The sequence below is a fragment of the Dermacentor variabilis genome, chromosome 3, assembly GCF_050947875.1.
Source record: "Dermacentor variabilis isolate Ectoservices chromosome 3, ASM5094787v1, whole genome shotgun sequence".
In the NCBI taxonomy this organism is placed as follows: domain Eukaryota; kingdom Metazoa; phylum Arthropoda; class Arachnida; order Ixodida; family Ixodidae; genus Dermacentor; species Dermacentor variabilis.
In genome coordinates, this window is record NC_134570.1 from 173,193,399 (window position 1) to 173,220,687 (window position 27,289).

At 44.2% G+C, this 27,289-nt stretch overlaps 1 protein-coding gene across 6 annotated transcripts in view; it reads right to left on the bottom strand.

Annotated features, from left to right (window-relative positions):
- Positions 1-27,289, bottom strand: part of Nf1 (neurofibromin 1) — a 206,231-nt gene that overhangs the window by 155,781 nt on the left and 23,161 nt on the right. For all 6 annotated transcript variants that reach the window (XM_075686683.1, XM_075686679.1, XM_075686682.1 and 3 more), the window contains exons 6-12: positions 23,902-24,008; positions 23,750-23,817; positions 21,727-21,802; positions 20,800-20,903; positions 11,572-11,637; positions 10,843-11,019; positions 9,949-10,077 (exon numbers count right to left, since the gene is read on the bottom strand). In XM_075686683.1, coding sequence (XP_075542798.1) covers positions 9,949-10,077; positions 10,843-11,019; positions 11,572-11,637; positions 20,800-20,903; positions 21,727-21,802; positions 23,750-23,817; positions 23,902-24,008 — 727 coding nt within the window. The remainder of the gene's footprint in view (positions 1-9,948; positions 10,078-10,842; positions 11,020-11,571; positions 11,638-20,799; positions 20,904-21,726; positions 21,803-23,749; positions 23,818-23,901; positions 24,009-27,289) is intronic.

The following is a 27,289-nucleotide window of genomic DNA, read 5'->3' on the forward strand; positions in this document are numbered from 1 at the left end:
AACAACACTGCTCCTTGGCTTAACAGGCATTTAAAATAGATTAAATAACAGGAAGAAGTGACTGTTTCGGAGTGCAAAGGACATCAACAGATTGGACCATTGGCTAGCGTAGAAAGGAGCTGCTGCTAAATACTTGTCCACACAACGATCAACTAAGCTTACCTTTGTTATCACCACTCTCCCCAATATGGTCAAACCAAATCCTAAGCTTTCTTGGAATACTTAGAGGAAACAGCGCAAACAATATACCCTTCCTACATCCCCTGGCGTGGCAGCCCCTCATGATCACTGCGCAATAGTACTGACAGACTCCCAAGTTCAATTTCATGTGCTTCAGTACAAGAGTAGCAAGAATAATTTCAAAACAGCAATATTCCTGTGGATCCCATAGTTTTTGAATGCAATAGGTATCAGCTCTCCCCTACTTGCGGTTCAGACGAAATCAACTCAAAATTTTTGAAGAACATCAGTGAATGCTCGTGTATTAATATACATCTTCTTGCAGTCCCTAAGCACTGTTTCACTGCCAAAACGTTGGAAGGCAGCGAAATTCATACCTATTCATAAATCTGGTGGCATCCAAAACCCATACAAAATTACAGACCAATATCGCTTACATCGATACAGTGAAGAATAACGGAACACATAATGTACACCCATCTTGTACATTTTCTTGAAACTATTGACTTCTGTACTTCATTTCAACCTGGATTTCGCAACCCCTTTTCCTGTGACACTCAGCTTATAATTTCCACTGATCATTTTCACGACTACATCGATGCTGGCTTTCTTACCGACTGTGTATTCCTCAATTTTAGTAAAGCTTTTGATAAAAGTTCACCAACCTCTCCTTTTACATAAATATGTTAAAAATCAACCCCAACAAAATTAAATATTCAAGCTTTCCTTACTCATGGTGCTCAATTTGTCGTTACTAATAAGATATCACCTACGGCAAATTGTCTGTCTGGCTTGCTGCAGAGATTAGTTCTGGAACCGTTACTGTTTGTCTTGCCTGCTAACATTTTCCCACAAATGTCTGTATTCACCGATGAGTGTGTGATACATCGTACGATAACCAATACTTCTCCCACTGCACACGTCTTCAAACAAATCTGACAGTACTAGAGTGACGTCATACCTTGCATATGCAGGTGAACACCAGTAAGCGCAGAGCAATGCAAATTTCCTGAACTAATGTACTTCAGCCTACGTATTACATAAACAATCAGCAACCAGTTTAGTAATGACATACAAGTGCCTTGAAGTCTATTTAACCAACACTTTGTCTTGAAAAACACACATTGAACATGTTACTTTGAAAGCCAATTGCACCTTAAAGTACCTGAAACGAAACTTTTACATGCTTCTATCATCTGTAAAACTAATGCTCTCCACTACATTTATATGCTCGCAGCTTGAATATGCCACGTAGGTAAGCAACCCGCATCAAGCTATATCAAGCTATATCCCATGAAAGCATCACTGCAGCACTGCCAGTCACAGGAAAGATTCTCGTAGATGCCTTGTCCAAAAAATTTACTATCATAACAGTAGGGTGTGCGAACATCGAATATCACTGAACCAAACTGAATAGTGGACGTTCAAATAATTAGATTCACAAATAGAATATATATATACTATTAGATTTTTCGAACATTCAATATATTCAGTGTAGAGAACCATGCAGTGCCACAAGCTGCATGCACTGCGGAGCTCCTTGTGCTCGATGTCGCCCAAGCGAGTGCTTCACTTCGTTTTCAGTGCAAGAAGAGTGCCGAGCGCGCCGTGGTTGGGTCGCCTTAGCTGATGGGGCAACGCACCTTGTCACTGCGAGCGCTTCCCAAACGTCGGTCCGATGCGAGGATCACACACACAGCGCCCAAACAGCGCAATTAGGAAAACGCGGCATCACGTCGACCGGGACCGCCTCTGTCAGTACAAGGTTTGTCCAGGTTAACAAGCATTCTGCGACGGCCTGCGGCCCCGTTGCCATATTGGCCAGCTGTGAATTTTCGTCACGGCCACGCTGCTTCGGCCATTAGGCCTAATCGACACTGTTTCATTGGCCGTTCGCAACTAAAGTTACGGCTTGGTTCCGAATCGATGCACATCTATTTGCCACAGGCATGCAACGCTCAGAAAGTCCACGAACCACCTCACAAACGAAAGCGAGAGACGGCGGATGAACGAGGAGGAGGAGGAGGACGAAGGTGGTAGCAAGCGCCGCAAATTTGGCATGGACCCTCTAGATTTCAGATTATTTGACAGGTGTCAAATCAGGCCAAACCTGACACGCAGATGGCGCCTGCTCTTTACTGTTAGCACCAGCTACGTGTGGAGCAGTTATAGAGCCACGTGATGTGCAGTCCTTTCGTCCGTCACGGAGACTGACCTTACAATAACCCACCTGCCATAAAGTTGGGATAGCCCTTCTGCATTTTGGAGAGAAACAGGAAAGCAAAACTTTCTATGCAATAAATAAAATATTGGCACAAAACACAGGTCCACTATTGAACTGAGAACCTCATTGGTATTCAGTACAACAGAATGTCACTAATTTATTAGTTGCAGAGGAAAAAAAGCAATTGATTCTATTCAACAAGATTTCTACTGATAAAAAAGATATTTTTCAGACATTCATATCCAAGAACTGTGCTAGAATCAGTGCTGGGACGCTAAACTGTTGTTCAATAGGAGTAGACCGTACTGTATATCTTGATTTCTATGCAACTTACTGATCGCTTGCTACATTTTAGTTGCATAATAATGCTAGGAGAATCCCACGCATGTGCAGCATCGTATTTTCTTGGTCAAAATTTGTAAGCATTAAATTTTGCGAAGTGTTTTCTGATATTCGATTCTATATTCAGCTTTTTCTTTCTTGGTACGATTCAAAATTTACTCTTCAGTATTCACACACCCCTACATAACACATTGGGTACACGTCCTTCTCCATTTATTCCCGCATGTCTTGATCATCCTCGGGTCAGCATACCCAGGAGTAATACGACTGCACACTCACTTTCGTTTTTTCCCATGACTGCGAAAGATTGGAACCAGCTACCAGGATCTGTAACGAGCATTAGTGACCCTATTCATTTTAAAGATGCACTATTAACTCTTTAACTACCGAGTCGTTCCTAACACAAGACGATGTATCGGAGTACAACTGTATTCCAAAGCTTGTGTATTTTTCAGCATTTCGTGTGTACCTGTCTGTATTTACTGTGATAATGATTACCATTATGCACCCATGTCACTTTCTTTTCTCGATTTATAATATGCTTATCAACTTAGTTTTACATCACAATCTTGCCCCTCCCCGCTGTAATGTACAGATGTACCCTGAGGGTAAAATAAATAGATGCGTTGACTGTTGAAACATGTGCTTGTGTTTATTCAATGTGAGTGCAAACTGAAACCAAACGCTTTATTCATGTTGGCAAAGACTGCAATGAAACTTTCAACGCAACCAGCATTATAGGGGTTGAAAGAGGCAAGCTGGGTTTCTGCACCATTTGTTCGGGGTACCTGACCTCCCCTTGGAGGTGCAGATGTTATCTCCCAAGCTGCTGCCAGGCGGCGCAATGCATGGGTAATGTGAGGCCATCTCCACCAGTGCCCTCTCTTTCGTCTCATCACAACTCTCCGTGTCACGGCCCCCTCACCCTCTTGACCACCAGCCAACGACCCACATGCACAGGACCCCCTATACCTTCCACTGCTGCAGGCGAAGTAGCGCGAGCCATTGCTCCTACATCGCACCGCCGTCTCGCAGCGTGTTCGCGGAGGATGTTTGGGGTGGACGGACGTGTTTGTTCCAAGGCTTCGTGGTGGCAACAAAGCCCTGAAAGCCCTCTGTTTTTAAACTTGTGTGAATTTTTTTTGCCTTTTAAATAGTAGGTTGGAAGTGGCATTTCTTCCAAGTTTTTTTTTTTTTGTGCATGTGGTATCGGGTATATCGGTTCTCTTTTAGGACAGTCAGAGCGTCCTTTTGTGCCTCGTGTTTTAATATGTGTGAACATGTGGAACGTTGTCCTATTATCCTTTAAATAATAGGCTGGAAGCAGCAAGGCTATTAGCTGCAATGTAGTCTACTTAGAATGATATCAAGAAGAACGAAAAATTCTATTGTCATAACAGATCATCGCTATATCTGGGCTGCCGTAAAAAAAAAAAAAAGTAATGGAAACCTACTGAACATACCTTTGTAGCACCGAAACCAAATTTGGCACTTGTGATAAAAATTAGCATTGTAGAAAGTACAGAGTGAAAAATAGAATGTTTATTTGTACCTCTAAACAGCATGTCAAGTGTTGGTGCACTGAAATAGTCAGAAATGTGCACTTCCTTGTGATGGGAATATCAGGTTCACAACGGCCGTGTGCATCGCATCCAGCTGCTGCATGAACAGTGGCAGCCATAATTTAACTTGCATGAACTCAATAAGGGACTCGATCGAGGTCGGTGTCAAAGACTGGCTAATCTTGTCATTGCTGCTGCTGCTGTCACAGCCTCCGTCACACAACACCGCCATCTGTAGTGACAACGATCGCCCCGTCCGAGATCTCTTAGCAGAACGAGGCAGCACTCTCTGCACTCCGAAATTCCTTAATCGAAGCACCACTTGTTACATCGTCAGTAGCGACGTGCTCCCAGAGCTCGATGATGTCAGTGGCTTACACCGTGTTGGTTTCGCTATCATGGGCAGTTTCGTCCTGGCCCACAGAGCCCGCCTTTTCCGTTGATCGGTATGGCTCCCGGATGCAGCCGTCATGATTGCGGCGCCCCTGCGCAAGCTCGTACTTCCTTGAGTCTAGCAAAATTTGCAGCTTTGTATAAAGCGACACAGCTTCATGCTTTGTTGGCACCATCTTCTTCGGGGCTGCTTTCTCTATGAAGGCTGCTTCCACAGCGCATTTTCGCGCTCACATAGAGAGTGTAGAAAGGGCAGCTACCGCTTCGCTTTCCTTTTTATTATTATTCTCTCTCTGTCTTCTCCGAACATGTGGAGCCAATGCCTCCTAGATAGCACAAGGCCGGTGCACTTCGATCCGTGACATCATACTACCTTGCCCTACGGCCATAGAATCTAATGGGATCCTCCGAGTAAGCCACAGTGATTTTTACATCGCCACTTTCATCATGCCGGGCTTGGCAATGGAAATTTCAGTCCTAGTAACATGACGTCATAAAGCAAGAGTGCACAGGCCTGCCATCTAGGAGGCACTGGTGAAGCACGATCGTGGGCAAAGCAGACATGAAGCGGCTGGCGCCATCTTGTGGCACGCTGTGGCAACTCACGATGCTCTTCATGGCTTTGGCAATCGGCACGCTGGCAGGATGCACTGCGTGGTAGTGGCGGCAGATACGAACTCGTGTAAGCAAACTTTTCATCCCATCTCGGCATCGTTGGTTTAAGGAGAACTCAGCAACGCAAATGTCACAATTATTCTGCATGGAAAACACCATCCAGAAGGTAAAATGTTGATTGTTGTATACAATGTGCGGTGAATGAAATACTGTTATATATGTTTTTTTTTTTTCTCACAGCCCTAATGCACAAGTCAAAACTCTTAAGGCGAGTCATCGTTATAAACAATAAATTGTTATATGTGGTATCGTTATAAGTGGACATTACTGCATTAGTGTTTTTAGTGCGTGTGTCCCTGTATTGCAAGTATTGCTGTTGCAGGACAGTCAGAGTGTTGCCACATGTTTGAGCACACACAACGGTGTGTCATACCATAAGTCTGTTTGACGTTCGTTGCTTTTTAAAAAATTGTAGATAAATCATTTGTGGCACTTTAAGGATTCAGGTTGTGTTACACATACCTCGGCTTGTAGGTATATGCTTTGAAATGTTCAGTGTTGTTAGATACGGGACAGTTTCCTCCTACTACGAGTTCACCAGACCACATCGAATCGCGCCACAGCTAATTAAGGAGTGCAGAAACACGTATACCACATTCCTGAGGCGCGGCACATGCAAACGAGTTGGCGTCTCCCACCTCGTGCGCCGCAGGTGGAGCTAATCACTGCTTGACTCTTCCCGAAAGCGTAGCGGGAGCTTGGCACTGTTTCAGGTAACGTGGGTCCCAAAGCAAGACGGCTGTAATGCACCATGAAGCCCTGACAGCAATCCCCCATCCGCCTTTGTCACGGCGGTTGGAAGTCAGGATGGCAATACCACAGAGATAACTAAGCGCTCAGACAATTGGGGCCCAAGGAGCGACCCTGTGCGCCGGGTGGGACACAATCGCACGGGCGCCTACCATTGGCCGAAAATGACGACACCTGAGCGGGCTTGCCGATTGGCCGAAAATGGCGTCACCAGAGCGGGCTCGCCCATTGGCCGAACGTGATGTGACTTCGAGACACCGAAGGGCTTAAAAGACACAGACCGGGAGTAGCATTCCTAGAGCATTCCTTCATTCATCTCTTTCGAGCTTGTTGCCACGGGCCGCAGCGTCCGAGTAGCTGCCGGCCCGTAATGACTTTATGACTTCATTTCTTTGTACTCTCACTGTAAATAATGTAAATAAACCTCCAGTTTTTCATCCCGACGTCCTCCTCAACTCCAACAGTGTTAGCATTAGAGCCTGCTAAGTTCAACGTGTGGCAAGAAAGAGAGTAAAGTGTGCAGCGTGCAGGGGGTCCCAGAAAAATAGATTAAGGCAAGGAACAGAACTGAAAGGAAATCGAGTTGATCTGCAGACACTGTGATGTCAATGCAAAAGTAAAGCAAATGGAGTATGTCCAGGGTGAGCTTGTCAAATGGGTCGGAGAGCTCAAGAACGAGCTGTAAACGGGGCGACATGCACAGAAGGCAGTTGAAGAAATACTTCAAGCAGCCAAAGTAAAACTAGACAGGGCTACCATCATAAACGAAAGTGGTAGTGACGATGGAACGCTGTTTCCCTGCAAGACAGGAGAGAGTGAAAAGGCAATAATCGCCAGTGACTCAAATCTAACTAGGTGCCCAGAGGCAATTGTCAAGGGGGTGATAGGCGACAAAAGAGTGGTGGTCAGGACGTTTCCAGGGCAAACATTGGGCTCTGTCATGGAGCGAGCTAGAGAAAAGCTCGCGGATAATGCACAGGGATGCAACCTTCTAGTAGTAGCGGGCAGGCTAAATGCCGTGCCAAACAGAAAAGGGTCAGGGCCTTCCCAGCGTCTGGCCAAGAATGTAGACAACTTGCACGAGATGTCCCTCGAGTGCAGATTGTGGTGCGCACGTTGCTGGAGGTACCTTTAGGAAACGTTAACGTACAAAGAGCGGTTCTCAAGGCCGCTAATGAAGCTATATGGAAAGTGAGCGGAGAGAAAGCTTTCGAGGACATGGAAGTAAACAGGGAAGTGAGAAGGTGTGGTGGTTTCCAACAAGATGGAATTTACTTCAATCACAGGCTTGAACGAGAAGTGAGCCGGTGACTTGCCGGCTGCACAATTGCTTTCTGGGGGGCCCGCGGGCGCTCAGGAAGCCAGGGTAAGTAGTAATGAAGATTCCCTAGGGGAACTTCAGACTAGCATCACCGTCAAAAACAGAAAAAGGAGGAAGAGAAGAAAGCTTGCCATGCAGTAGGCTACATAAACATGCAAGGTGGCAGAGGAAAGGAAAAGTCGACAGAGATTTGTGTAGTAGGCTTCGCATTCGTGTAATGTGCCTTCACAAGAGCCTCCTGTGCCTTCACGAGAGCTAAGTGGTGCGAAGAAACGCGGCTCGTTTCTTCTAGCTCCATGGCGACCTCCATTGGCGGAGATCGCCAACACAGTGACCACATCACTCTTTCAGAAATCAAAGCAAATCTGATCGCTTCCAAGAATAGTATGAGGCAAAGCATTATTGAAGATTTTTTTTTAAGCTGCTTTAAGCCTAATACATTTTTTTTTTTTTTTTTGCTGAACAAATTTTTCAAACTAATTTTTCAGACTATTTCTCGGTCCCCGCGAGGTCTGGAAAATCGGTCAGTGATTGTATGTGGCTTTTTTAGATGTAACCGGAGCATGGAGCAGCAACTTCCAGGTTTGTGTTATGCCAACGACATTGTGTTGCTTGCTAACAAACAAAGTGATATGCAACGTCTGGCTATCTGTGGACAGGAAGGTGAGAATTTAGGATTGAAATTTAGCATTAGAAAATCAGGTGTCATGGCAATCAATGAAAACAGTGAACAGACAGTGTCAATTCAGGGCCAAGAAATACCTCGGGTAAAAGAATATAAATACCTTGGTATATGGATAAATGAAGGCAATAGGTAGATGTATGGAGACACAGGATAACAGTAAAGGGGAAGAAAAATACAGCACTAATGAAGCACAGAGCGCTATGGGGATACAATAGGTACAAGGTCCTCCGGGGTATGTGGAAAGGTGTAATGGCTCCAGGATTACTTTTGGAAATGTGGTTATATTTGCTTGAAGTCAGGGGTACAATCAGGACTCAATGGCAATCAAAGGTAAGTGGGACGCCTCGCACTGGGCACTCGTGGGAAGACTACTAATGAAGCTGTGCAGGGTAATATGGGCTGGACAAGTTTCGAAGTGAGGGAAGCTCAGAGTAAAATTGATTTTGAATAACAACTGAGGAATATGGCTTACGAGAGTGTTCATATATTTGTACAGAAAGAACATTAACTCACTGTGCAGGAAAACAACTAGGAACCTAAGCAGAGATTATGCGACCAGTATGGTCTACAACATGGCAAAAAAGAACATCAAACGCAAAGTGAGAGAGGCTGAGACAATCTCATGGGTACTAGCAATGGAAAAGAAACCTGCCATGAGTGACTACATAAGAGGAAAAAATGAAGTCAGGAAAATGAAGACAAAGAAATAATTTATGATAACTCAAAGGGAAGCTCTTTACATTTTGAAGTGAGCTCAGGCTGCCTTAGAATGTGTAGTTACAAAGCAATATACAACAACGATATACAACAAACTTGTCCGCAAGAGAGATTAGTAAGAGGCGATTGGCGGTTTGGTAGCAGAAAAGTAAGGAGACCACAAACAATGGAGACATACAAAAGTTTAGAAAGTTTGATGCTGGAAACTCCTTGTACGTATCTTTTTTTTTAAGGCAAGTAGGACATTAAGCAAAATAAGAACAAGAGCTTGGTGGTCCGTCCAGTAGACTGGAACGAAAAGCTCATAAGAGTTCTGCTCGAAGTAGCTTATTTCAAAAGAGTTAATAGTAAGAAAAGTAATCCGGTCAAAACAAAGTCATTTGATAGCAGGTGGTCCTATCTGAATTCTGCAGTTTCCCAAGGAGTGCACAGAACTGCAGAATTTTTCTCACGCGTGGGGTGGCCGTCCGTCCGTCCGAGTGTTAGCTATTCAGCAAGAATGCACGAGCAGCAGCAGGCAGCCCCGGTTAGGAAGAGAGGCACGCGGGGGGGGGAGGGGGTTCACAAAGAAAGCTTCCCCTTAAAAGGGTGCCAGCCTCACAATGGCAGTTTTGCAAGTTCTCACTGCCACTCCCACCCGTGAGAAAAATTCTACAGTTCTGTGCAATCCTTCGGAAACTGCAGAATTCAGATGGGACCACCTGCTACCAAATGACTTTGATTTGACCGGATTACTTTTCTTACTATTAGCTCTTTTGAAATAAGCTACTTTGAGCAGAACTCTTATGAGCTTTTCGTTCCAGTCTACTGTTGAAGAAAAATTGCTCAATTTGCATTCTGATGAATTTGCTAGCCTCATTATAGATCAGATGTCAGTCTGTGTTCACCACATTCCTTTCTTTTTAATGTGAAGCACAGTGTCGCAGTTGGCTATGTAAACTTGTGTTGCAACAGAATGCTTGTCTCTCAAGTGGTGCACCCAGATTCCAGCATGGGATGACATCAGGTTCCATAGTCGGCACAAAACACGAACTCCCACTCAACAGTTATTCACTGTGAAAAAAAAAAAACGAGAAGAAGAGCAGGGCAAGGATCCAACCTTGAGCGCCTCGTTGTTGTGCGGGTTGATGCGGAAGCAGGAGACGAAGCAGTCGGTCATGAGCTCCACGTCCTGGGCCACTGTGGCCTGGCTGCGGACGAATGGCTTGGCCGGGTTGAACAGCAGCAGCTGCACAGCGACACACGGTTGCAGCATGCAGAAGCAAACAACACACAAAGGCATCTACACACCAGCACTCAAGGTGGGGAGAGTTATCTTGCATGCCTCACTGCAAAGCAGTGCTGCAGACAGCACTACAGTCAACAATACAGACAGAAGTGAATATACACACTAAGAGCATGCAGAATAAGCACTTCTGTAGGCTTGCAGATTTATTCTTTCATTACTGCTTGGTACACTCTGCTACAATGCATTTTAGCACTTTGTTTGGCGTCTCTCATTATGTCATTGTCATTATGTGCTAACTCATTTTGGATTTTCAGCCTTAGTCTTGTTGGAATCTGGCATCAGATCGCTTAATGAATAAGATGGCACATTTAACTGGTTCCTATCGTGCTCCGAGTTGATTTGCAGCTGCACAGTACTGTCCCAAGATTGGATCCAAAGTTCACCTGAGCCAAATGTTCGGCTGTTCCCAGAGAAATCGAGAAGCCACAAGATTGATATTCTGCTTAAATCTTGGTTTCTGCTAGAAGGCAGAAACACCACCATGCACTCAGAGTTGAAGCATGGCCCTCTGAATGAATCAGGTGAATGTATTCCAAGTGCTCAATTTAAAACAGCAAAATTGAAAGCGCACCACCAGAGAACTCTAATGTACCCAAGAGCAACCAGTCATCGGATGTACCATAAGCCCTCTCCCCATATGTGTCCTCAAAAAATCCGAGGACACCTAAGCACTTCTTGAGAAAACTATTTGTTTCTCATACATACCTTGAGGTCATTGATGACCACTTGGACGAGGGCGAAGACAACGTTGTTGCTGTCCAGGATGTTGATGTAAGTGGACGCTTTGCAGAGCTTAACACATGTCACAGCTGCAGCTTCTGTCAGCTGCTTGCTGGTGCCATGTGGCACCAGGGCTTTCTTGACATTGTCAATGAACTGCCTCTGCACATTAAATGACCCAGAGAAGCTTGCTGTAACCACACACTTGTGTATTTACAGAAGTCAACATGTATTAGCAGACTAAGGTCACAGGGATCCAATGTTACCACATTATCACTTATTCTTGGGCCTGTTCTTAATTTAAAATTAACTTCAGGGGCTTTATGTGCCAAAAACACGGTATGATTATGAGGCATGCTATAGTGAGGCACTCCGGATAAATTATAACCAACTGGGGTTCTTTAGTGTGCACAAGAATTTTTACATTTCACCCCCATCAGAATGTGACTGCCATAGCCAGGACTGAACTTGCGACCTCAAACTCGTCAGTGCAATGCCATAGCCACTGAACTACCGTGATGGGTAGACATAAATGGTGGTTAAAATTATGATTAACAGTGTACGATGTGGGCTGTGGCACTTCTTGAATGGCTGAACAATCGATGCACTTCTACATGCTTTCCATTATACACATGCAAGTGGAGACATGCATGGACAGGCCATCCAGTCCCACAAGAGTTTAGCGTGTTACAGTGCCAAGGCTCTCATACACACCTTCTTCAGATGGCGTGGCGAACAGGGAGCCCCAGAGTCGGCATTCACTATTTCCTCCAGGATAATCTGCAAGACACGCACAGGCCACACCAATCATCAAAGGCAGCAGCAGACGCATTGTCCGAACCAGCACAGATACATTCTTAGAAGAACACAACTAATGAGATTTAATGAATGTGCAAAGCAATAAGTACCTGTGCACTGGCACTGATTATAGTTAACGTTAAAACATGTAAAAAGTACGGCATAAGAGATGGTTTTTAAACAAACAACACCTCATCTGATATCAAGTAGCACTGCCTCTCCAGAACTGTGCATCGTCACGTAGAACAACAACCTTCCTGGAATGATGACACTGTTGCCAGATCGCTTACCTATATGAAGCTGCGACTAGATTCAAAGGGGTGCTGAGCTATTTTCTACTGAAGTCGAGAAATGCGTTTGATGTTAAAATATACTATTTCAGAATTCGGAATACTTTGCCACAAGAAGTACTTCAATATGTTCAGCAGAAGTGGAGTTATTGGCAATCAAAGGCCACGTATATGCCCTTCGCAATGTTCCCGCTCCTTCTTCAATGCCTTGCATGGCGAAAGCTACTGCGGAGCGTAGCATGCTTGCAATGCTCCGCCTATTGAGCATCACCATGGCGCACAGTTTAAATGTGATTCTGGATGTTCACGTAGACGCTACTATTTCTGATTTTGATGCCTACGATGCACCAAACGTGGCTGTCCTCAGCAAGCTCAGCAAGCAGACTCATTGTGGCACCCAGCAGCGGCTGCTATCTACGCTATGTAGCAGACCCCGGCTACCTGTAACTGTTATGCGCATGCGCAGCATTTGTTTTGCGCATGATGGGGCTTGAGTGAGCACTCGCACTCGTACGCGCCAATCTGGCTGTGCCCTGCAGAAGCTGGTCCTGCACCAGCATGACCGACATACAATAGCCACTGTTGTGATCGGCCGTTCGCCTCGCGACAACCTCCAGTCACGGCTCATGCGATTATGGGGAACGAGCCGACGGCCTCATCAAAATGGTTGTCAAAATGGATGATTTAGGACCAGTATGGGAGTACCTCGTTCAGGAGAGGTTTGGGCAATTAGCATATTAACGGCCATTACTTGTTCGCCACACAAATTGGTATGTTTAAGCCGGAGACGCGGTCAGTGCAATGATACGGCCATCACCTGTCAGTTTATGATTAGAGTCAGCGTGCATTCCCCTCCTTTCCCTGTTTGTGCCCAATGATTTGCATGCATTTCCGACCAAGTTCCCTTTTTAGGGAAAGGGAAACCGACCTCCGGATTGGTAGGACCTGATGTCATCGGTCTCCTGACGCCGGATCAGGGGAAGTCACTGAACAATGATCACGCAAGGCATAAAAGGAGCAACGGACGGCGGGAGTGATCGGTGACTACAACTTCATTATCAACTTTTCTGTATTACTTTGCATTTTCTTGTACATATGTTGTGGGGATGCGCGACTCTCACACGTCCCCTGATATGTTGTTTTTCCGCATAGCTCCGGTCTCCTGTAATCCGGCTTTGCCGCGTAGCTTGGTGCCGGCAGCCAAAGTCTGCCAAAGCTGCCAAAGTCTGCCAAAGCTGCCAAAGTCTGCCAAAGCTTCTAACCAGAAACAGCCAAGAGCCAGAAAATGTTGGCGAGCATGTGTGTGGTTTGGCCTTAAGTTCCACGTGGTTCGAGGCTAGTTGAGTGTTCAAAATTAGGAGAAATGAGTGAGACCTGACGGCTACGGCACTGATAAGCAGCATGGCCAAGGTTTCATTTCTACACATGTGGGCGTTGGAATATAAAGTCAGTGACAGTACGATAGTTGTACTTCAAAAAGTACATAAATTCCTACCAGAATTCGGAACACAGATTTTCGCTTACTTCTGCCTGTTAACTGTCTACTATCTTACTATGACTGTTGGCGATAATGCAGTTAGCATTCGAGTACTGTGGCAACACGCTATTATTTATGAAGTCACATTTATTTACTGTCTGTTCTGTTGTGGGCATTCTGAGACTTTCATTGCTTTGGCTATAAGTGACATAGTACGGTATGGCACTCGCTTGCGAAGGTCAATCATAAGCATGGTGGCATGATGATGGTGGGGCGACGTCAACACAATGGCAATGATGGAATGGCGTCATTCGAACGACAACTATGACAGCACGATGACAACAAAGTGACGACAATGAGGCGATGATGAATGTCTGACGACGATGACGTAACAATGACGGCATGAAGAGAACTGGATGACGAAGAATGAATGACAACGATGCAACGGCTGCGATGGCATCACGATGATGGTATGACAACAAATGCATGACGACTATATGACGACGTTGCAATGATTACGATTGCAACACAATGGTAGGAGTACATTGAAATGCAACGATGTGACAACGACCGCATCATGAAGTATTTATGACGAAAGCGTGATGCCGATTGGATCACAAGAGTAAGCTAACGAAGCTGAGCGATGACGATGGAATGACCACGGCAGAATCATGGCACCGGTGTGATAACAAATGCATGATAGCGACTTCTGGTGACGACGCAAAGATGACAATGGCATGACAACTGCAGCCCAAGATTAACAGGAGCCTAAACGTGATAGAATGACGAAGGATTGACATCAATGGAAGGACAAAAGTGGTATGACGATGGTGACATATAGACAATGGGACGACGTTACTGAAGTGATGACGATGGTAAAACGACAGCGTCACGACGACAGCATGAGGACAGTGGTATGACGACAACTGTGTGACGACGATGGCATAACGACATGACGAAAGTCAGATGAAGAAGTTAGAATGATGACAATGCAACGATCACAACAGCATCAAGATGATATAACAAATGCATGATCACAGTATGACGACGGCACAATGACCACAATGGCATGACAACGACATGAGGACACATGGATGACGATGAGCATATGACAACGATGGCGTGACAACAACTGTATGACGCATGACAACAATGACATGAAGAGAGTGGGATGACAAAGCTGTAGTTAAGATGATGGAACGACCACAATGGCATCAAGACGGCAGTGTGACAACGAATACATAATGACTGTTTGATGACAAAGGTGTGATGACGATGAAGGCATGGCAACGATGCATGACGACAGCAGGATGGCATAACTGGAATGACGAAGATGCAATGATCCCAACACATGACTAAAGTCAGACGATGAAGTTAGAATGATGACAATGCAACGACTGCGACAGCCTCAAGACGATATGACACTGAATGCGTGATGACAGTATAACGACGGCACAGTGCCCATGATTTTACTATGAAGCACGCTGTAAAGAGGAACTCCGAATTATTTTGACCGCCAGGGTTACTTTAACGTACCCCCAAGGCATGGGATACTGGCGTTTTTGCATTTCGCTCCCATCAAAATGTGACCACCGCGGCCAGGCTTCGGTCCTGCGACCTTGTCCTTAGCAGCACAACACTACAGCCGCTAAACCACCGCAGTGGGTGATGACCACGATGCCATGACAATGGCACAAGGACATAGGGATGGCGATGAGTGTATGACGACAATGGCATGACGACAACTGAATGATGGTGATGGCGTGACGATGACAACAGTATTACGAGTGGGATGACGAAGCTGTAGTGAAGATGATGGAATGACCACAACGGTGGTGTGACAATGAATACATGACAACTGTGACGATGAAGGTGTGACAATTACGTAGCAACAATGGCATGACGAGAGTGGGATGACATAACTAGAATGACGATGATGTAACAACCGCAACGACAGTCTGACAACGAATGTGATAACTGTTTGACGATGGTGGCATGACAATGAGCATGACAACGATGGCATGACGCTGACACAATGACCATGAACACGTACCTAGTATTCATGGTCATTTGGTCCTACAAAGCTGAAATGACCGCAGTGGCTCAATCTGGTAGGCAACTTAAGCCACTGGGTCGTCGCAAGAGGCTAGATAGATAGACACATAGGCTAACAATGGCTGAAGTAGGCAAATAATGCTGATTGCATTCATCAAAAAGCTTAGCATTGCTTCCACCTCATTCCTCAGGCACTCCACTACTTGAAGGACCCGTCATAACAGGGAACACTCATTACAGCCTATTTTTGCTAAAACAAACTCATTTAAGCACAGTTTCTTCCTTCAAACAATAGCTGATTCGAACGCGCTTCGTGAATCAGTTTTTCGCTCTCCTGATGTAGAACAGGCCCTCCAAACTTTGTTTCTTCAGTAGATAGGAAACAATTTTTTTATGAGGAATTTCAATATTCATTGCTTTTTGTTCATCCTCTGTCATCTTTTAACCCTTTGAGGGTTGATTTTTTTCGCCATATGCGACTGCCCAGGGTCGACTTTTTTTATTGAAGATTCCAATTCTTAGAAAAAAATTTACCGTAATTTTTCTAGGGTGACCACAAAGTGAGAAAAAAATATTTTGCGTTGGTATATATGTACTCTTTATTCATGAATAACAAGAATAAAAAAAGGAAATAAACTTACAAGAATTAAAAATTTGATGCATTGTTATAGTTCAAGGCTTCGAAAATGCACATACGAGAATATTTCGCAAGACTCAAATGTTCCTGCTCTTACACTAATACGTACATCCATAGCATTATCGAACTGCATAAATGTGCGCACTCAAGAAAACTGTGCGGTTGTGCGTCCGTCAAAAAAGCAAAACGTGTGACAAACTTCTGCTAACCTTCATCTTATCACCAACCAGAGGCAATTAGTTTTCGAGAGTCTCAAAAAAAAAAAAGAACAATGCAAACGCATGCACAGCAGCATCGTTCTCATGCGCACCCCCATAAGCACTAAACGAGCAAGAAACAAGCGGTCGCCCTTTGAGCAATTAGTAACGAGATAGCCATCAGTTTTACAAGCGCAAGGAGCCGAAATCGCCTGCAAAACAAAGCCCAAACTGCCATCCGCCCGCGTGTGCGCCAGTCCACGAGCGGTATTATATAGACGTGCGGGAGTGAACTAGTGCTAAAACAAACCATGCAACGAAAACCGAGAGAGGGAGGCGCACGAAAAAAATTCCCTGTATTCCCACATAGCGGCAGCCCCACAGAAAAGAAAAAGTTAGGAAATTGGTGCGCTTTTTAAACATACAGACGGTGCCATAAACATATGGCATCGACCATTTTGGACTTTGTTTGCGGCGCCACATATTTACATCATTGACCCTCAAAGGGTTACTTTTTTATTCTGTTGTATGTCACATGCAATGTAACTTTTATTTTTCACGTACGTGCTGGTATTATTTGTGTTTTCATGCCCCTCCTGCTTGGGCCAATCTGGCCTGCAGTATTGTGAAACAAGTTACAAAGTGCACTGATCAAAACACACTTCTTGAGTGATGTTGGCTACTGGCAAATAGCAGCTGCGTATAGGAATCTGCTATATTACGGAATAAGGCAGCCCGAAAAGAGTGACAAAAAGGATTCTGTTGAAAAGAGAATGTTTTAAAAAAAAGTGAGTGCACTCCCCTTGCAAACTCCAGGTGCCGCACACGACTGCAAAATTTGACTAAAATGTTCGCAGCAGTGTATGCCATCCATGGAGCGGGTTTTTTCAACAAGCCCTAGGGTTGGTTCAGCAACCCTTTAAGAAAAGAAAGTGCCATCCCAGCTGGCTTAGAATGCACGTCATCAATTGTCGTGCCACCTACGAGTTGGATAGCTGTTTCGATTCAGGGCCAGGAAAACACAAACCACAGGACAAAGTTTAAGCATAAGATAATGAGACAGGGCATTTTAACACAATATACAACAATCAAGAAGCATAGAAGAAAGCACCACACCAGTAGTGATTGAGTGTTTGTAGCAGATGAATAGAAGACTTGCTGTCCTTCATAGGCTTTGTCAAAGCTCATTAGGATAGCAAAAACGGCAAGTTTATAAGGATCCATCTTCAAGAGCAACACTTATGACAAGGACAAGCAACGAGAACACAAGACATGTGCCGACTACAAACTGAGTTTATTAGATGAAAAACAGCAACCACATCACTCCTGCAACCAGCGCCCATGAATATACTCTGTAAACACATATCAGACGCTAAGAACTGCAATCTGGTGGCACAACTTCGGAAACAAAGTTCACACAGGGCCATTAGTACCTTACAAATAGGCCACTTCGCAATCACATAAATAGTTACGCGATATGTAGTACTAGTCAGCACATGTCCTAGGTTGTCCTTGCTATTTCCCCATCATAGGTGGTGCTTTTTAAGGCTTATTGTCAAAACTCTTCAGAAGTGCTTGGTGCCAGAGTTACTTGACACCGTAGCCAACAATGTCTGGCTGTCAGATTAGCCTCTTTTCCGTACGCACAGAAAGAGAAACGGTGCATTGGCCTTCAACTATGACAAGCGTTTGTTTGAAAAGGTTCCAAGTTCCCGATTATTCAGATAACTGGGCAAGTAAGTCCGGCTAGCTACTGCAATAAATTTCAACTCGCACTTTGGTAGGAATTATTTTTATATAAAGTTTTTCCAGATAAACTCAAATTTTCAATCGCAACGCTGGTGTCGTTTGTGATGTTCACACAAATACTCTTAGAGCTGATGCCATTTTATTCCAAGCTTAACCCATCTTCTTTGTCCGCTATAAAAGTAGACTTCTTTGTGTTCATTTGGTTGCTTACATCGTCACTCCTTAGTGTCAGATCCACGAAGCATTTCAACAGCCATCAGGTTTGTCGTGTAGCGGCAAAACGGCTCCTGCGAGGTTTGCAGAGTCTAAGAACTTTGAAGGACATCAATTTGATGGCCACCGAAAAGTGCCTGTCTCCTACAGGTTACGAGAAAGCGTCAGCTGCACGTTGTTGACCATACCACCAATCTACACTCTCTCATAAATTCTGTGCAGTACAGAGATGACAAGGGCTGTGTCGGCCAATTAGTAACAAGAGTGGCACAAGTTCTTTTAACCAAGGCCACCACAGGATACATCATGACAGATGACATCATTGCCCTATGGAAGTGGTGATGGCAACGCAATGACCCTGACTGCTCGCAATCACCTCCACAAGTTAAGTGTTCTGCATGTGCAAGAGAAATAACTTCAAACTCACATCAACCTCATGTGAAAGAACGCAAAGGACTAAAAACATTCGGTACAAGTAATGGCTCAAGGAGGTGGCATCATTCACCGGCTGGGTCAGACCATGGGCTAACCTTAAAAAAACACTCAACTCACTATGAAGCTTTATGTGTGAAGCTGCCATAATGAGCCCTACTTGGCACAATCACCCCCGTTCCTTGACTCACTTTTCCAAATATGCCTCAAGCATCATCATTTATTTATATGTACACGGTCAACTCTCGTTATAATGAACCCCGATAATAACAAAAAATGTGTGTTTTATCCAAAGTTTGGAACATCCAAAACACCTCACTCGAAACTTTGGTCATGGTGTGTAAGAAAGTTATTGCAAAGAGTGAGTGACGAACATCCAAAGTAAAAAAACAAAACAAAAAGCCGCAGTTTCGCCCGAAAGGTGAAGCATTGATTGCGATAGCGAATTAGTAGACAGCTACGCGAAGTAAGGATAGTAGTTTTATCAGTCGTATAAAGTTGTAAACATTAGCTTACTAACTAAATTAACAAGCACAGTGTCACGCGCACGTGTAAAAATGAACACTACTTGCTCGACAACTACGGAAAGCTGCTGTCAAAAGGTTTGAGTGAGTACACGTGGCAGCAACAGCGAGCAAATTTACTTTGCTGCTGTCTCTCGCTTCAACGCGGACTAAACATCAAAAGCACTGTGCATACGAAGCTACTGGCACTGGGTGCACTTTGTCCACGTTGCAGATCACTTTCAAGACACGCGCACTTAGTCCATATCACAGATCGCTTTCAATATACGGCACCCACGCGGCCAAGCTGTTAACTGCAGACACCGGTGTAGGGCCCCCTCTCCTCGCCTCCCCCCCCCCCCCTTTCGTGCCTTGTGCGCTAAAGACGGCACGCTTCCGCCCCGCTTTCTCCCTCCCTTGCGTGCACAATATTGAGCCGCGATCGTCGGTTGACCCTCGTAAGTCAGTTGCCAGCCCATGTCAACATGGCACGAGTCAGTTTAATACGCTCGAGTTTTACAAAAATTGCTGCTAATTTCGTCCACTGTAGCCGATTGTTCATTGTAGTGCGGTTCATTAAAAATGAACTTCCTTGCATTAATAAAATAGGTAGGACAAACTAAGGTTGAAATACAGTCCGTTGTATCCGAAAGTCTGTTGTACACAAGTCCGTTGTGAAGAGCGTACACTGTGTGTGTGTGTGCGTGTGTATATCAGTGAAGCATAGAACTCCAGGATCCAGCACAGAAATAGTTCAAGAATAGACACACGGAAGAATAATAACAGGACTTTGCTGATGTTTTGGCCACGGAACCAGCCTTCGTCAGAAGCTGGTCCCTCGGCTGAGGCTGAAACGTCAGTAAAATTGTTATTTTTTTACGTGCTTCCATTCTTCAATATACTATATATATATATATATATATATATATATATATATATATATATATATATTGAAATTTTTCCATAATATCTACCATTCTAAAACTGGAATCAATAAGGAGAACTACATTCAAGAGCCGTCCTATATATCCCAAAGAAGGGACCACAGTTTCAAAGTAAATGAATTTTCCTTTAAAGGTGACGTCTTCCGCTATTCATTTTTTGTTAGATGTATAAGAGAGTGGAATGATCTTCCGCCTATGATTGTATCCAATTTGTCGAATGATGCGTTTTACCGCGCTTTGTGTAATTAGTTTCTTTATTTGTCTCAAATATGATGCTTATTTTTATGTATCCCTCTGCTGTAATGCCTGCAAAGGCGAAGCAGGTATCAAATAAATAAAAATAAATAAATAAATATATATTTATATATACTTTTCTCTCGCTCTCTGTTCCAGAGAAAGGAGGAGGGCACTGTTAATCCTTCAGTGATTATTCTATTCAGTCGGCACCACGTGCAGGGCGATCCAAGTTGGCTATGGAGAAGAAGCCCTTGTGTGCTTCTTTTCAGGTTGACTAATACCGGCCAATACCATTTGCTACACTACACGAAGTTGATGAGGTGAACTTCTGTTGGAGGGGTAAGGGCCAAAGGCAAGGTGCTGCAATAGGTAGGAACAAGCAACAGCAACGCAGGCAGCCAATCACTCACAGGGCACAGGACCAGCAGCATGATCTGTAGGGGCCAGGCCTGGGCCCGCCGCTTGTTGTTCTCTGCAAAGCTGTCCAGCACATCAAACATGCGGTCGCACGCATCTGCACAAAAGGATGGCAACAAGATGTTACTGCACCTTCCAAGTACACGTCCAAGTGCTTGGTAGGAAGCTGCGAGGCAAGAAAACATGCAGTGCAGACAGGCACCTTATGCCATTGAATTCAAGACGAAAAAAAAAAGAAAAAAGAGGTTATTTGCTGTTCTTTACAATGTCGGCACAAACGAAGAAGACAATGAAGACAAATGAAGAAGACTGGTGTTTACCAAGGAGTGACAGTACAGTGTGGACCACAGGGCAACGTTTCTTAAGTGAACATCACTGCTTCTTCTACGAGCACATATGTAATTGCTCCAGTCATATCACACTGCCTGCCTATGCAAATGAGGCAATGCAAAAGCTTTACTATTAAACTGTGCACTACTAATGGGCACATGTACGTGTCACATATAGAACATTCAGCGCCAGCACATTTTTGCAGGACTAACACGACAATGCGGTAGCAGTACGTATGCATGCCATTGAAGATGCTTCTTGAGCAACGAATACGATTCCTTGGCCAGAGATTTCCACAGGCAGTGCACAGGGCTGATCCTGGACACAGTGAAGCTTTTTGCTACCAGCCTAACTTATTTTTTCAAGACTGTCACAGAAAAAAAAAAAAAGGAAGAAACGAAAAAGTGCTTTCATTTCATGTGAAAACACAGGTGAGTTAGCATAATTACAAGATAAAATGGAAATGCGTACTTCAATTATTTAGTTATGATGAAGACTCCTTGCTCTTACAACACAGACTGGTTTCTACATTAACTGAACGCCCCGGGGGCAGAACGAAAGAAGCATAGGAAAGGAATGGTGATGCTGACCTGCCAGCTCATCGTTGGGCTTGTTCTGTAGCTCCATAAACTCGTGCGGATACGTGTCCATCCAATTCCAGATTGCCTGCAAGCAACAGCGCACAGGTCAGCCCCAGGCAGACACTTCACAAATGATATGTCAAGTCAGGCAGCGCAGAGGCTGCCATCTCTTCCATCAAATTCCAAAGGCAGATTCAGACTGGCCAACGGACTCTGTCGGCATGCATCTCTTTCCAGCACGTTGCAAAGTTTGAAGACATACACAACTGAAATGCAAGCAGCATTTCCAGAGCAAGGAAGCAAGAGAGTGCATGGCCTGAACCAGTTCCAGCCTACTAAGACAATTTCAGTACAGCTGTTCGGGCTCAACAGGTGCTCAACAAGTAGGTGCTCTATTTCTGCCCATGAACAAGCCTTATTTAAAGAAAAAATGCTTGTTTCTTTATTTCTTTCACTAATTTCTTTCTTTCTAAAAGAAAACCTGCAGTGCCATACAAGCATTATTTCACAGTGGAATAAAAATAACAAATACAAAGGAAAGGAGTACCAGGAGCTCTGCCTCAAAATATAGCATGCAATGATACGAGGCCAGTATTTAAACTCATATAAACAGAAACACCAAGCAACTAACCAACTCGGAAAAAAAAACCTAAAGAGTACATGCAAGAATTGTGCACATCTAGTATACATGTTTTTCGGAAAAGCTCTCAAGCTGCATGTGCTCTAAAAAAAATGTGCACCGTACTGTACGTGCGGTGTCAATTGTCTCAACCTTATTTTATCCACTCAGAACGGTTTAGGAGAGAGAGAAAGTACTGGAGACATCACACTTTTCTTGCCCACCCTTGACCACATTATCCCAATACAAGATTCACAATATTTGAGTCTGTTTGGGATTTTGCTGTCTTGTTTGCCGCTGCATTTAACTGTGAGCAGCTCAATAATGCAAAAGGATGGAACAGCCGGGCGAGTTCGTATGGGGACATATTCTTGGTACGGAGCGCTAAGTGACACAGACGCAGACTAGAAGAAGACAGTACGAGTGCTAACTCTCAACTAAATCTTTATTAAAACTATCAACCTGTACAAGTGACTGCAAAAACTGTAGCAAACAAACACGAAAAGGTCTAAAGACTATCAGTTAAACATGTCAGAAGATAGGGAAGCCACAAAAACCAAACTAGAGAATGCACTACTTGAGATTGACACATGTGCTGAGAAGATACTGAAATTTGCTTTCTAACAGTGATGTTGATGCTTGGCTGACACAAGTCTCTCATAATCTTTTTATGTGAAATGCCTCAATTATTTTGCACGTGGTTTGGCATCCGTGTCTTGAAAGGACTTTTCTGTCCTCAAACAAAGGTTTACAAATGCAATTAAAACAATGCGCCGCTAGATGCGAAGTATTAGGGTTGTTAAGCAATTGTTTATGTTCCTTTAGTCTGATAGTGAGGCACTTGCCACTCTGTCCACTTGACTGGAATCTGATTAACAAGGTACAAAAGGGGACACATGGCTAACACATTTAGTTTAGATTTATTTGAGAGTTAGCACTCGTCCTGTCTTCTTCTAGTCTGCATCTGTGTCATTTCGCACTACAAACCAAGAATACGTTACAGCTCAGTAACATCAGTGAATTTGCATGCCAAACAGAACAAAGAAAGAGATACAAAGAAAGCTAACAGTGATGACTCATGAAATGTCAGGAATGAAAAATAAAAAAACCGGAGCTGCAGTAACTCAAAACTATATACTCAAGCATGCGGAAAAAAAACTTTTCTCAGAGTTCCCAAGATGAAAACAAAAAGCGTGCTTTTCTACAGTTTGCAAAAAAGCACGATATGATGTAGAACAAGAAGGCTACATGTCCTGTCCTGCTTATTACCCCAGGTAAACACCATACCAACTCACCCAGCTGACAGCATTTAGTACTGCCTAATTCCAACAGACATGATGTTATGTGGCAGAATGAGCGCATGTCAGCTGAGCATATTACAAGAATTGACTCATGTCACAAAGGACCCCTTACCTTCTCTAAGCTGCTCATGAGGCAGAGATGGGCGTTCTTGCGCAGTGACCGGAACTTAGAGTAGATCTCTGCACACAAGAGAAGGAAAACGGGCAAGGTTATTGCAGGGACAAAGCGAACAGTGACGAGACCATAAATGTGCAGCTGCTCACCGTTGAGTAGCTTGATTAGCCTGGTCACATCGACATTGATGTGCTGGATGAGCTCAATGTCACTGAAGTCTGTGGTCTCCTCGTTGGCATTGGACAGCTCATGAAGTCTGCAGGGGAGAGCGCCTATCGGTCAGTTGGTCCTTGACCAAGCATGGGACGTACCCACTTAGTAGTAGCATATTTACTTGCATAATGCTCCCACTCTTTTACCGTGAAACATTAATGTGAAGTTTGGAGGTGTGATAATTATGCTGGAAAATTTTCAGAGAGAATGTTCAAGGTGCTAAATAAGAAAGTTAAGTTGCTGTAAATTGGGCTTCCCATGGCAGCCACTATAAGCTCAAACAAAGAATTCCTTCCAAACAGCCCTCTAGTGACATGCAGATATTCGAAATGGTTGGTAATTGATCCTGTTTGAAAGAAAACACTTTGAGTATTCAATATATTCAAGCCCCCCAAAAATTGCTGTTGCCGGTTTTGCAATTCAGCTTCTCCGTCGTGTTACGCGGAGTGTTAGGCAGCGAAGCATACAAACTGTATTGCAGTGAAGCATGTGCCATGCAGTGAACCATATCAAAGTGCAATGAACCATATGAAAAGTAATACTAAGGGGGCACTGTCACGGGGCCACTGCTGGTGCTTGGGTTACCCGACAGTATCAGCTCAAGTACCCACACTGTACTGCCTCTTGTGCGTTTTGACAACAACAGCCAGCAAGTGGAAACCTCTGTATCTGCTACTAACCTGGCTAAGTGCCTAAAAACATGGTTACCAAATTACAAATTTGACCAGGAAGCTTTGCAATGTCTTTAGACCCTCACTCTAAAGTAGTTGTGTACTACCAGGATGCTTGAATGGCAAACTGGGTTAAAACCTGGCTTTCGAAGAAACAATGAAAATTTAAACACCAAGGAACACATATATGTCCTCAACAACTAAGGCTGCTGAAGAGGCTCCTTCCACGTCACCACTGTGGAAAGACTGATAAGCTTCTCAACCAGCAGCAATTTTTACTTGCTTGCGGCAGCAATTTTCACTGTCACAAGGACAGGTTGAAAGATGTGTGCATGATGAAATTTGAGACCAAGAAGAAGATCCATGTGAGCGGTAGTGTAAGCATGGCACCCAGTGTTGGCTTGACTCGCGAAGAGATACCTGCGATAACAGACACTAGTGTGACTAGTGAGTGGCTATTTTCGGTGTCCGAAGAAATTGCGACATGCAGGAGGGTGTCACTGCTTGCCGAGCATGTCAGGCAGCTATCCTTTCTTTACGACATTAAATAACTGCAGTTATGATACTGTATGAGCAAAAGTGTTGTACTAGAGAATTTTGTTGACCCCAAAGCATAATTTTTCTGTACATTATTTGTAGCGCAATAAACTTGCCTTTTTTTCGCACCTCTGGTCGGTGAAAAAAATTTCCTTCTTGCAAAACTAATAGTATCTGTATTAAAAAATATACTGAAAATAAGGCACACTTTTAACATAACTTTATTGATTAGTCATGATGACAGTCAGCACACTACACAAAACAAGGACCAGAAAAACAAGAATGTAACGAGGACACATTCTTGGTTTTTGTCCCTCATTTTGCATAGCGCACTGACTGCCATCACGACTGAACAGTTGCAACTTGCAACTCTCCCAAATCACCACTCAGTTAAACTATTATTTTAGTAATTATTTCATGTCAGAAACTAACTGTAGTCGATTTTTATGCCTCCCTAAGCAGTGATAAGACACGAACGCCTCGGCTGTGGTGATGGACTGTCAAATAATAGGTGAATAACCAGCCCATCACCGGTGCCGTTCTGTTACAGATCTCACACAGTCTGTGCAAGTTGTTTGTTCCACATGCTGTTCGTAGAAATTCGCTGCCTGCAGTAGATGGTACACACTGGGTCACATTGATGACAATGTTGCGAGGCACTGCCAACTTAAGACGCGCACTCCCATTTACTTTAAAACCACGTGTTCATCATTAATACACTGTCAGAACTACCTATGTATGCAGGACAATCGAACAATGCAAATGCCTCGAGTTTAAAATCTTGGTGTCAGTGGTCCTTTAATAAGCCCATGCCATTTATTACAATCTCATGGCAACAATGCACTCGAACTTGGCAGCACACTGCCGGGGCTGCAAGATCCAGTCACAGTCCAAGAAGGCGCAAGTACTGTACTGGCACCGCAACCCAGTGGCACGAGGAATTATGGTAGCATTTTTCATTAAGAAAAAGAACGAGGCAAGATGCATCAGCCAGCCATCTGTTGCCCTCCTTAATGCTGAAATGACACTGCTGGAATGAAGAAGTAAGTGTGAATCGATCATTTCTTGCTTGAGTGAATTTTCTTGCCTTCTCCCTGTTTATTTACTTTTTCATGCGTTGCTCCTTTGTATTTGATTGAACATGTGCCATGCAGAAGCCTATAAGCTGTAAAAACGGGCAGCGACATGAATAAATTTGTTAGTTGATTGTCAGTGCAGTGTTCATGTCATTCTTCCGTCTTGCTTCTGAATGAGCTCTTCTCTAAAAACTAGGTGGTAAAACCCGGCAATGCATGTTAGCTCAGCAATTTCTGGGTGCAATATGCGGTACGCTTGGAATAGTATATAACTGTTCACACACGCAATATTGATGCAGTGGAAGAACAGTTTTCCACCACCGCACGCTCTCATTAGAACATCATAATAACCAATCATTTGATCTGACTCATCAACGCCTAGCAAGCCAGCATTCTAATCATGGATCAGCAGAGACTTTGTCACAGATATCTGAATCCAGGAGTCTTGCCTTCTTTCCGTCCTTTCTTGCGGTGACCGTGTCATTTGCTTTATGAACCGTGCTCATCAAGTTGACACCACGCTGGTCTTTCCACTGAAGGTACAGGATGTTATGATCGTGCAACCATCGAAAGTCGAGGCATTGAGCTTTTCTTTTTTCACATCGTGCATATTTCAGTTCAGCAGGAAATCCTCGGCAATCCTTGCGTGTGGTTCCGCAAGCCAATGTTTTTCGGTTGAGCAGGTGGCTAAACAGGCACGTAGAAGCGCAAAAATTGTACATGAAGATCCGGTACACCTGATCAAAATATTTGTGACAAGCTGGCAAACTACATAGAAAGCCAACTCATGGTGCCCTGGCTGCTCACGCTTACCGGTATACACACTAAACTGCACACTATATCCGGTGCCAGGGTCAGCTCGGACCCACAGCTTGTAGCCCCATTTTGCGACTTTATCTTTGATGTACTGTTGGATGCCTGACCGCCCTTTCGATTTGACCATGCGCTTCTCCATGGAAAGAACGAGATGTAGCTGGAAAAGATTCGCCGACACTTCGTTGATGTTCTCCAGAAGCCACCACATGTCACATGTATTGGAG